This window comes from Miscanthus floridulus, chromosome 17 (genome assembly GCF_019320115.1).
Source record: "Miscanthus floridulus cultivar M001 chromosome 17, ASM1932011v1, whole genome shotgun sequence".
NCBI lineage: Eukaryota > Viridiplantae > Streptophyta > Magnoliopsida > Poales > Poaceae > Miscanthus > Miscanthus floridulus.
The window spans coordinates 23,946,912-23,959,665 of NC_089596.1; the positions used below are offsets into that span (position 1 = coordinate 23,946,912).

Below are 12,754 nucleotides of genomic sequence, written 5' to 3' on the forward strand. Positions count from 1 at the left end.
CCCGAATTTTTTATTTTTAGCATTTTTTTGAAATTTTTTCACAAATATGTCCCTGAAGGTATGATTTCAAAATCTGGACCCTTAACTCGGCGCCAACGTTGGTGGCGCCGAGCTTACACGTCTCGGCGCCATAGATTTTGACGCCTAGGTCTTGGGCTCGACCTAGACGTGGCGGTGACTTGGCAGGCAGCTTGGCGCCCTAGATCCTGGCGCCTTGGCGCCGTCGATCTTGGTGCCATAGACCTTGGCGCCGAGCTTGGCGCCGTGGTTGTTGGCGCCAAGCCCTATCTTACGTATGGGCCCTCCCTTCCTTTCTCTCTTCCTCTCTCTCTATCGCTCCCCGCCCACGTCGGCCACCGCGCCCGCGCCCGCGCCGGCCCCTGCCGTGCTGGCCGCCCACAGCCCTAGCCCGCTCGTGCCGCCTTGCCGCGCGGAGCGCCGGCCGTCCACTGAGAGGATACGATGAACGAAAAGAAGAGTAGCCAAAATGCATGCATGGTGAGGACTGCCTAGTGCAGATGTTCACCAAGAAAATAGATGGAGGTCGTCGTTTCTTCAAATACGTGCGAGCATGGGTAATTGCTATTACTATTTGTTTCTTCAATATGTTCCTCTTCTATACAACTTACATGACATACTTATTACAGTCTTCCTTGGCCGAAGAAAACTATGGGTTCACTAGGTGGGTCGATCCTCGACATATTTATCCACATGCGGAGTACATCTACTATCTGCAGGACCATATCTTCGATCTAGAAATGAAAGTTAGCAGCGGTTACAAGGACGACGAACATGACGACAACAACAATGGTGCCGATTCACAGGAGGCACTCTGCAATTATCCATATTGCACCTGCTCTAACCATAAGAACAAGGGGCCTCCACCGTCACCCCCGCCACCACCACCACCAACAATGGGAGGCTACTGTGGAGAGGGTGCAACACAATTTGCTATGTGGCCACACTATTAGGACGACCCTATCTTATTCACATGGCACATCTATGTGTTTGTTGTTTAGTTTAATTACCCAAGTCATGTTAGGTTTAGTCGAAGGAACTCTGTACCCTAGTTCAGTACATGTTCTCACATGCTATTTCATGAGTTTTGTGTGTTAAATTATATAATGTCCTACTTCGTTAGGTTTTATTTGCAGCACGTGATCACATTTCACTACGTCCGTAATATTATACTGAATATTATGACAACAAATAATGAAAACAACTACATAATAAAAAGTCCAATACTATGCCATATTAAACAACATAATAATACTAAAAGTACGTGCCGCTAAACTAAATAACATAGTACATGAATAAACCATAGAACTAGCAAGTAATGGAGACTACTGAGTGCAACGAGGCTACTTTTCCTTCCTCAGGGCATCGGGATTCTCCTTCATCGCTGCTTTCGCCCGGCGTGCACGCTCAAGCTTATTCTCCCTCTCCTCCCTGTACTCAGCAACACGCCTCCTTTCCTCCTCTTCCTTGTGCTCCTTTTTTGCAGCCTTCTCTCCACGTCTCTTCTCCATCATCTCCTTGTCCTCTGCCTTCCACCGCAATAGTTCTGCATCCATTCCTTGTCTTCAAGCTTGATATCAGTGTCGATCCACTACTCGAAATCATAGAGCGATGGAGGAGGCTGCAAAAAATACAATTGTTATAAAACAAAAAAAATCATGCAAGATGTCATATGACACAAACAACAATTCCTCACCATCTTGTTAATACGGCGCTGACGAAGTGTAGGCTCAAACACAAAATTGGAACACATCCAATACCTCTGCCTATACATGTCCTCTTCATCGGACTTGGCTACCTTGCAAGGATCGCAGCAAAAGCACATGGGTACTGGAACACCACTAGGCAGAGGCAATGGGTTGAAGGCATTTCCGGTCATCCGGCCATAACTACAATTTAGCCATTTTCGTTCTAAGAACCGAAAACAATTAACATTAAACCATACACCTTGGGTTTCCCATTTGATCAGACAATAATGAACCCGTAACATAACAACATGCGCTGAGGTTATCTTGGTTTGCTAGCTTTTCCACGCCTTGGCATCCTACGGTTGTATAATATAAATATAAAAATTACATGAAACCCTAAGTAATGACGATTCTTAAGTTAAAAAATCCGACTAATATATACTAAATCGATGTGAAAAAAAAAGGAGGGAGCGAGGATACCTTGCTCTCGAAGATCTACGGATCAAATCAAAGTTTCCAAGGTCCAATATGCCGATTCGTGAGGTAGGACGAAGTGGGGAGAGAAAAAACCCGAGAGTGAGGAGAAAGAAAAGGAAGAAGGCTCGGGCAGGAAGGTTGGGGGCTAGGTTAAAACATCACCTCGGCGCCATAGATCTTGGCGCCGTTTTCGGTGCCAATAACCACGGCGCCAAGCTCGGCACCAGGATCTACGGCACCAAGCTGCCTGCCAAGTCACCACCACGTCTGTGTCGAGCCCAAGACCTAGGCGCCAAAATCTATGGCGCCAAGACGTGTAAGCTTGGTGCCACCAACGATGGTGCCGAGCTAAGGGTCCAGATTTTGAAATCATACCTCCAGAGGCATATTTGTGAAATTTTTTCAAAAAAGGGCTAAAAATAAAAAAAATCATTCCATGGGCCCCCGGCGGTCGAACTACTTGCCCTCCCCTTAGAGCCGGGCATATATGAAGCACGGTCTATACCAATATATTAAAGATGTGTAACCTCTTTCAGGTTCAGAGAATCACCCATGCAGATTTTAGTCTAATTGGTTCAAATGTTTCCCTTGGTTACAGTATTCACCTACAAAAGATGTCGCCTTTTGCTTTCCATGATGTTGCCTTTTGCTTTCCATGCTTCCTGTTTTCTAAGAAACTAGTTAGAAAAATAGGATCTGATGCATTCAAAACAAAAGGGTTTTAAGTTGGAAGAAAGCCAATAATGGATCAAACTTACTCACATGGGAAAGGATTGTGGTTTAGCTCATAAATGTTCAGTGTCATGAGAGTTTAAAGAATCAGCCACGCCATTTGAGCATGCAGTGGAGAAACAAATAAATGAACAAATCCAAAGAAGACATGATGAATCTATTGACTCAAAAAATCAAGGTAATTTTCTTGAGATGGTAAAACTTCTAGCTTCATATGATGATGAAGTAAATGTTGTGGTACTAGGTAATGCTCCACTCAATGCTAAATACACATCACCAAAGATTCTAAAAGAAATCTTGGATCTTATGGCTTGAAATGTGCAAACAACAATTCGTAATAAAAATAGGTGATGCAAAGTTTTGCTTGATTTTCGATGAATCAAGAGATGAGTCAAGAAAAAACAAATAGCAATTGTTATTTGTTTTGTTGACAAAGAAGGTTTTGTCCAAGAACAACTTTTTGAATCTTGTGCATGTCCATGATAGAAACTCTGCAACTCTAAACCAAGAATTATGCTTTGTTTTATCTACCCATAAAATTATGCTTTGTTTTATCTGCCCATAATTAGGATGTCTAAAATATTCAAGGACAATGTTATGATGGTGCAAGTAACATGAGAGGAGAGTGGAATGGACTCCAAGCAAAGTTTATGGAAGAGTGTTGACGAGACTCAAACATAGGGGTATGTTAAGCCCTGGGGTAAGAGGTTCCCGATTGAAGGACCCCTCGATCGACCCCTCTAGGATCGCTCGGGGGCTACACCCATCGGGTGTGCTCGCGCGCACCCTCGAACCAAGGATCGGGCGGAACCTGAGCACACCCTCAGCCTCTGCTCGGGACTCGGGGGCTCACCCGAGCGTCGAGCTCCCGATCGACGACAGCCCGAGCCTGATCCTCGACCCTGACTCTGGTCTGAGCCAAGTACCAGGCTAGAACCAGGCGCCCCGAGCGCCCAGGGCTCGGGGGCTCCTCAACGCCGCACAACGGGAGCCAACCTATCGCCCACTCCTCCGACAAGGTCACACACGGAGCATGACACAAAGGGACAAATGCCTCCGCTGGCTCCAGGGGCTCGGGGGCTTCTGGGCCCGCTCGTCAGCCCCTTAGGCCGGGCGCCTTCACCACCAAGGAAGCCTCCAAAAGGTGCACCTGGTGGAGGCCGGTCCAACCCAACAGAACCTGATGGTCAGAGCGTCAGAGCACAGACGACGCCCAGCGCTTCTCCGACTCCATGACAACACCAAGGTCCATCAACGCCGCTACAGCGCCCTCCCGAACTCTGGCGCATGTAGACCATAGACTAAGCTCCCCAAACCGCCATGTACCCGACCTACCTCAGTATATAAGAGGAGGTCAGATCCTACATAGGGGAGAGGATGATCCAAGATGAACAGAATAGCAAACCAGAGTCCACATGGCAATCTCGATCTCTACGCCGAGAGCAGAGCCACCCCGAGAGGAGTACTGAGAGCTCCTCCTCATCCATCGTCTCCTTCCTCTCCGGCGAGGAAGGAACCTCACCACCGATGAGCCTAGGATCAGCACCGAGCAATCCCCTGCCAAATCTTGCACTTTGTTGTAACCCCCGATTTGGATGCTCTTGAATACAAGGATCATCAAATTGCTAGACATAGGGCCCCGATAGCCCGAACCAGGATAAACCTTTGTGCCCTCTGTGTGTTCTTTATGTTCTTGAGTTCACTCGAGCCATCGGAGACCCACAGTTAGTGACATCCGATGAACAACAATGCTTGCTACGATTTCGACCCCGCGACAAGTGTCCTTATGCATATTATGTCCATTGCTTTGCCCATCAATTACAGTTAGCTTTTGTTGTTGCATCCAAAGAAGTAACTGAGGTTCATAGTTTTTTTAACATCTTGCTCTTGTTGTCTATGTTGTGTCCTCCACTAAGAGAAATTATGATGTCCATGACAATCAAGTGGCTAATGGAGCATCTAATTGAACTTAATGAACTTGAAACAAGAAGTGGTGTTAACCAGAATAGAACCTTACATCATTCTGGTGATACTAGACCGAACTCACATTATGATTCAGTTTGTAGTCTTCTAAAGCTCTACAAGCTTACATTCCTAGTACTAAATGATATTGCTACTGTTAAAGGTTAATGAACCACACCTTCTGGATGAGCAAAGGCTACTGGTGCTGTTAAATTAATGGTGTCATTTGACTTTGTCTTTATTTTGCATGTTACAAAAGAACTCATGGGCATCAAAGACCTACTTTGTAAAAAGCTATAGCAAAAAACTCAGGATATTGTCAATGCTATGGATGATGTTGCCAATACCAAGAAATTGATCCAAAGTTTAGGAGATCATGGTTAGAGTGGCCTTCTTAGTGATGTGACATCATTTTGCATAAAACAAGGAATACAAGTGCAAGTGCAAGATATGAATGACTTCTATGTGGACTATATTCCATCTTGTGCTGAGAATGAACTATTAGTTGAGGATCACTATAGATATGACATTTTTACGGTTATTTGTGATCAACAATTACATGATTTAAATAGCAGGTTCAGTGAACAAGCCAGAGCTTCTCATCTTGTGATCATATTTGGATCCTAAAGATTCATTTAGATCATTCAAAATTGATGATGTTTGCTTGCTAGCTACAAAGTTCTATCATGTTATTTTTTCTGAACAAGAAAGAAATAACTTGAGACATCAATTACAACATTATGAGCTTGATGGCCTCACAAATCCACACTTCCTGAATTTATCAGCTATTGCTGATATGTGCCGTCAACTAGATGAAACTAGAAAATCAAATAACTATTATTTGTTTGATAGGTTATAAAATGCCCCTCACTTTTTTTCTCTTGACCCATTTTGACCATTTTTGTAGATGGCAAATACTAAGCATTTTTTCCTTTGATAAATTGATTCAAAATTGATTTTGCATGTTCTAACTCTACTAGTTTTGACAGCTACATCAGAACGTGCATTCTCTGCATTGAAACTTGTTAAGACAAGGTTCTGAAATAAAACGGCAGATGAATTTCTAAGAGATTGCATGATAATCTACATTGAGAAATGAGAAGGAGATTGCAACTAAGTTCGCAACTAATACACTTATTGGTAATTTCAATGATATAAAAAAGGTTAGTTCCAAGGAATATTTTTGCCTACAACAGCTTTTATGTAATGAAAATATGAAATCATTACTTTATGGGTTACATTTCGTAAAGTATATATAGTTAATTTTTATCTTCCCTGTTAGTTTTGTTATAAAATTCTATTATATTATATTAATCGTACTTGCAGCTTGCAAGCACAATGTCGAGTACTCCGCTTCTCCAACCTCTAGCTTCTTATTACAATGAAATAGTCGCCTTTCTTAATTATGAAATATTATTAACATTTATAATACAAAAATTAACTGACTAACAATTAGTCTTATGCATGCAATCGGCCCCTTAGACATCTTAATAGAATATTTATTTTTGTATTATGAATGTTAACATTATATTCTTCTATAAACTCAGAACATTTTATATTTTAGAATGAAGAGAGCAGTTGCTGATTGTGTTACTGTATTTGACCACGTACGAGAAAATTGGAACAAGAAAAAGAGGAAATACCACCTGGCAAAAAGCAAGCCAAACAGGGAAACAAATCCATCTTCCTGCCATGCCTTGCATGGCTAGGCATTCTTTGCGCAGGTAGACTAGGCTATTCCTCCGAACTCCTAAATTTGACACTATGCAAAAAGAAGATTCACTGTCACATCAAACTTGCGGTACATGCATGAAGTATTAAATGGAGACGAAATCAAAAACTAATTGCACATTTTGATTCTACTTTGCGAGACGAACGTTTCGAGCCTAATTAATCAATGGTTGGACAATTATTATCAAATACAAACGAAATGCTACAATGCGCTACAGTGAATTCGTCAGCGCCGAATTCGGCCAACTAAACGTGGCCTAGCAAGAGATCAACACGGACACACAGTCCTGTCTTACAGCCTAGAGACAGAGGACGATGACAAAGCGAGAATGACACGCAACCAGTTAATGCCAAGATAGCGGTAGCAGGCGCGTGGCCGTCAAGCAAGAAGCGCTCAAGATCCGTGGCTTGCCTACCTGGCTTCGAATTCAGATACAGATGAATGACTGCGACAACATATTCCAGGAAAACCCATACGTAACGTCGACCAGTCAGTTGCTTCTAAGCAACCAATGTTAAAGAACAGCTGCCTGGCCATGTAGTTTCGTGCTCATCTCAAATATGCTCAGTCAGCAAATTTACAATCTGCAATGCATTTTTTGGTGTATTTCCCTGGGAGCTCTGCCAAATCGGCCTTGGCTAGTTGGCTACCACAATAAATCAATAGTTATGCACGAATAAATGAATCGAATGAGTTAAAAAAAAGCAAAAAAAAAAAAGATGAATCTAATGTACAAACACACTGGTCAGTTGGGTCGGATGACTGACAGGACGCCCAGGAAGAGCAGCTTTGCCGGCAACAAGAAAACGACCAGCAAGTGCGCGTGCCTCCGGAGCTGCCTCAGCACATGCCTCCGGTCTATGGTGGCGAGCGCACCATACACCTCAATGGGCCACCGCAGAAGCCGCCGTCGCCTCTCCATCTCCGCTCTCATCTCCTTCCGCAGCTCCGCTCGTATCGACCTTAGATACGAGTGCATGTCATGGTCTCTGTAGACAGTACCCTTGGGACCATAGGCACCAGCTTCCCTGAGGATCTCGAGGGGATGCGGGGAGTTGAAAAAGGCAGACAATGCAGATCGCAGTACCGTGGATGAAGTATCTGAATCCACTGCCTGTCCGCCAATGAGGTACAGGCCACTGCCTGCTGGAAGAAGGTGGTGATGGGGGGACAGCTTCTCATCTGGTTGCAATATGAACACCTCACCCATAGGGGCATACAACAGCTTCTGCAATTAAGTCACAGTAAAATGGGTTATACTAGTACCTACCTCTTTAGGTCAAAACTGCAACAGCTGAAGTCACAGCAGATAAATGACACTAACTATGGAAAATAGAATGCAGCCACAGCAAAGGTGCCCAAAGGCTATACTTGATCAATGATCTTTCCTCTGCAAAAATACAATCTCACCCTGACTTGAGAAAGTTAACTGCTATAATGTACTGGTGTATTCAACATGTCAACCATAATTGCATCTATGACAATGCATAATTTTCTATCGAATAGGGAATTCAGATAACGAACATTCTATGATCCAGGTTCTATAAATATTGAATATGAAATTCAGATAGCAAAGATTCTATGATGCAGATAAGAGAAATGAAATTTGGCTAGCAAATATATATGGATTTACCTGGTTTGTAAGGCAAGGGTGACTGCGAAAGTTTCCATTGACAAGCTTCAGGATGCTAGCAATATGATCCGGGTAGTGACAAGAAAATGCTCGAGGAACAATATCCCGGTGCAAGGTAATGGACTGCACGCGACTTTTTGGCAAACCAAGCTTTTGAAGCAAGTAATCACCACCACACATGACAGATGGTGAACCAAATGTTATGACAGGTAGTAACGAAGCAGCTGGAGCTACTCCTCTTATTAGGAACATCAGGTTCACAAGCAAAGCCAGGCTTCCACCAAGAGAGTGCCCAGTGAATCGTAACCTTACAGATTCGCCATGACTAATAAAGTGAGATTTGACATATGGTAGCATTTGCCGGTATATCCCTTTGGCAGCCTCATATATCCCCCTGTGAACGAGCACGTCAAGACCCTGTTTGAAAAACGGAACATATGGAATTACATAAGGCAAGGGTTCCTTCTGTTAATACAAGATATGCTACATATGTCATGAGAAATCATTGCATGATGATAAATGTGAGCAAGTAAACGTCTAGACCTATGGGCCCCTTTTGTAAAGATTACGGGAAGGCTTCTACTATTGAAGTGAAAAATTGATAAGGGATGTGTAGTATAAGCTTCCCAAACCAGAATCTAATATCACAGAACTAGACTGAATTTGTAGAAGTATTCATTTAATATTCAATATTATTGGACATTAACAGGATGCAAGAAATATTATTTGATAAATATTTTCTAGGCTCCATCATATACTTGAGATGACTTGTAAAATGTGAGACACATGAAACTATAAATCAATTTAACCAGCAATTTCAAACACTTGAGATGACTTACAAAGTACCTCAAATTTAGTTGGTTCAAATAGAAGGTTTGCCTGCCATGAAGCAATTGTCTCTGAGCCCTGCAAATTTAAATAAAAGAACAATGACCAATCAGACTACAAAGCTAATGGCAGGTACTAGTTTTACCTGAAAAAAAAAGAACAATGACTAAACAGTTTTCTCTGAGCCTCACATATAACACTGGCCATTATTTGCTCTACCTGAATCACAAAATATCTTGTGCTGCTTTGATTTTCATCACAAATGAACCATTCACAAGGGCAAGATCTTGAAGAGTTCAGGTCATCTGCAACCGCCTGCTTTGTTTCCTCCTTTGCAGCAACCATCGAGGTCATTGAATTTGTTGTGGCCACAAACGAAGCCTCGTCCATTGTCAGACCTTCAGTTTGCGCATTTACAATGGCCTGGATAGTACGATCTCGCCTACCCTCACTCTGAGAACCGAAGGGAAGAACTTCCATGGCTCGAGATTGCACATAGGAAGCAGCAGATGCAGCAATTCGGTAAGCTGCCAATGGATTTATCCCTTGGCCACTTTGGTGCTCCTGCATTCTCTCATGTTCAGAGGTAGTGCCATATGTTGACTCTTGTTCATTGGAATGTCTGGACGGCGTGCCTCTGTTTGCATTCTTCCTGTCATTGGGATTTTGGTCCTGGTTACAAGGATTTGGAAGTTTTGCCCTCTCTTCAACTGACGATGTTACAAACGTCATGTTGTACTTCTGGAGATACCTTGGCTGAGATGGTGAAGAAGTAGCAAATAAAAATATGAGAACCAGGACACAGGAAAATCTATCTACATGATGCAAATTAGACAGCTAGTAACAAATTAAACATGTTGTCCTGAGTAAGAGTATATATCACAACAAAGTCCAAATTTCAAATTGATATATTAGAATAATTAGCTTCGGATTGTAACCACAAACAGGAGAATTAGCTGACAATACCAGAAAGCAGAGGCCCGAACTTTGCAGATCAAAGGGAAATGTGGAAAAGTCAGAATGTAAGAATCAACAGAAGATGCTCAACTTTCCGTTAAACAGTACGTCAAAGATCTTCTTGTTTTTGTACTTCTATCCAATCTGATGCTGAACAAAAGTCAGATCTCAGAAGATTTCAGAATTTCACAATTTCTCATTGTAAGCCTTAATCTAGAAAGCAGAAATGCAACGTTGGTAATTCTATGATGAAAAAAAAAATCAACCCCGTTTCAGAGAAATCAACTACTACGAAGTCATTTACTTATGAATCAGTAGCAGACTTTTCCCCGCACGATCATGATCAAAGACAAATTAACAGAAGTGGCCACGAAATCGAACGAAAGGAAAGGTCCTTATCGCGTTTATTGTTACCTTGATCCGGGGGACCATGTAGGCGAAGTTGCAGAGTCCGGACATCCTGGAGTACAACTTGGCCTCCGCGAGCGACACCTTCCGCAGCAACCTCGAAAACGCGGCGCGATCGAGCTCCTCCGCGTCAGCCACCGAGCAGCCTTCCTCGCTGTCCGGCCCGGCGCCGCACCTCCCCGCGCACCGCTGGCTACTACTCCCGTCCCCCTCGCCGGAACCAGGCCCCTCGTCGCGCGACGGCGATGGCGGCGGCGGCGACGACGACTGCACTCGCAGTATCTGCAGCACCCAGTTTCCGCCGCCGCCGCCTCTGCCGTCGTCCTCCCCCTCCACCGCCCGCCTGCGACGCCGGTCCCTCGCCTCCTCGACGCCCGCCGCCGCCTCAGCAGCCACGGCGGCGCCCACGGCATTCTCGGCTCCCCCGCCGCGGCGGCGCGGCCACAGGCCCAGCAGCGGGGAGTGGAACCCGGGGGCCGGGGAAGCGGCAGCGGCAGCGGCGTGCGGCGAGGGAGCAGGCGCGGCGGACACCGGCGCCGCGAAGGTTGGCAGCGGCGGCGGCCTGACGCCACCGGGCACGAATCTCAGGACGTCCATGGGTCGGGTCTGGGTGGCGCCTCCGTCCACCGTCCGTGTTATTTGGGCGGTGAGATCAAACCAAACGCGAAGGGGATTGGGAAATGGGAGGTAAAAGAAAGGGATGGAAGAATTTGCGAGTCTCTCGTCTCGGTGGCGCAAAGGATCCGAGTGCAGGAGAAGAAATAGGAAACGTGGCGCGGAGGGGCTGCGAGTGGCTATATACGGGGAGTAGTATGATGACACAGGGATTAGGATTCATTGCGCACGTGGATTTACTCATGGTGACCATTGCGTGTGGGTCACTGGTGGTGGTGACGTGGCGTTTCTAACGGGACTTTCGTGTTGTTTCTCTCTTTCTCAAAAGTCAAATGCTACTAGGGACGGCAGCTACGGGTCGCGTACTGTATCCGATCTGTACCTACGGGTGTGTGTACGGCTACTAAATTCTACCCGTAGGCATGGTGCGCGTATCCCGCTTGACGCTCCAAATACAAGAGATTTCATCTATTTTTTGTTTTTGTCGATATGATTTGAACTTGCTAGCGTCCGGATGTCCGATCCGAACGCTAGCGTTTAGACGATGCCCGAGGAAGCGAGCGCCTAGCGCGTCGGGCTCGCGAGTGAACGCACTAGTAGTAGGCCTGTACTATCTCGGATGTCATCCACGCTGCCAGCCGCTTCACACAGGTATCCCATGTGCAACGACCCAATCCATTTTTCAAACATCCAAATACAACAGTTGTAGCATAAAAAAAGACATATGAAACACTTGAAACAAGCATCTAAAACACTTACGAAAATGCATGAAAACCATTGCAAACATATGCAATATTAGATGAAACACTTGCAAACATACATGCAAAATATCTGAAAACACTTGAAAACATATGCTAGCAACGTGTATGTATATGCAACATCCAGATCTACTTTTGCAACATCCAGATGAAACACTTGCAACATACGTCTAGAACAGATGAAACATACATCTATAGCCATTACAACATATGCAACATCCCGATTTACTTTTACAACATCCAGATGAAACACTTACAACATACGTCTGGAACAGATGAAACGTTTGAAAAATACACTTGAAACATACATGTATAGCAATTACATCATATGCAACATCTCGGTCTATTTTTGCAATATCAATATACAACACTTACGACATACATTTGAAACATTTAAAACATACTCTTGCAACATGCACTAGTCAAGGGACGTCAATAGCCCAGCGTACACCCAGCCGCAGGCGCAGGTCTCCCCTTCCTACCAACGTGCGATGTTGATGGGGGCGCAAGCGCATGCCTCCCCTGCCTTTTCGTTCGTGATGGGCGAGGTGGATAGAGGCGTGTGAAAGCTCTTGTTTGGTTTTGATGAATTGATAAAACACTAAGTGATAACCTAGTTTATCAAGTGATCATAAGATAGGTAGCACATTCCAAGTGGTGAAGCAAATGAAGATCATGACATGATGATGGTGATGCCATGGTGATAATCAAATGCTTGGACTTAAAAAGAAAAAAGAGAAAAATAAAAGGCTCAAGGCAAAGGTATAAATGGTAGGAGCTATTTTGTTTTGATGATCAAGACACTTAGAGAGTATGATCACATTTAGGTTTAATAGTCGTACTATTAAAAGGGGTGAAACTCGTATCGAAATGTGGTTATCAAAGTGCCACTAGATGCTCTAACTCATTGTATATGCATTTAGAATCTAGTAGAGTGCTAACACCC

The 12,754-nt window shown here is 44.2% G+C and overlaps 1 protein-coding gene across 1 annotated transcript; it reads right to left on the reverse strand.

Annotated features, from left to right (window-relative positions):
• Positions 1-7,129: 7,129 nt before the first annotated feature.
• Positions 7,130-11,204, reverse strand: LOC136517175 (phospholipase A1 PLIP3, chloroplastic-like). Its single transcript, XM_066510698.1, has 5 exons — positions 10,442-11,204; positions 9,290-9,826; positions 9,089-9,148; positions 8,243-8,659; positions 7,130-7,837 (listed from the first exon to the last, which is right to left on the reverse strand). Exons 1-5 carry the CDS (start codon positions 11,030-11,032, stop codon positions 7,355-7,357), a joined length of 2,088 nt encoding a protein of 695 aa, XP_066366795.1. The 5' UTR covers positions 11,033-11,204; the 3' UTR covers positions 7,130-7,354.
• Between the last annotated feature and the right edge of the window lie 1,550 nt (positions 11,205-12,754).

Coding starts and splice junctions, on each gene's coding strand:
- LOC136517175 (XM_066510698.1), bottom strand. CDS start 11,032: ATGGACGTCCTGAGATTCGTGCCCGGTGGCGTCAGGCCGCCGCCGCTG. Junction 9,827..10,441: donor ACATGGTCCCCCGGATCAAG/GTAACAATAAAC, acceptor TCACCATCTCAG/CCAAGGTATCTCCAGAAGTA. Junction 9,149..9,289: donor CAAGATATTTTGTGATTCAG/GTAGAGCAAATA, acceptor TTAAATTTGCAG/GGCTCAGAGACAATTGCTTC.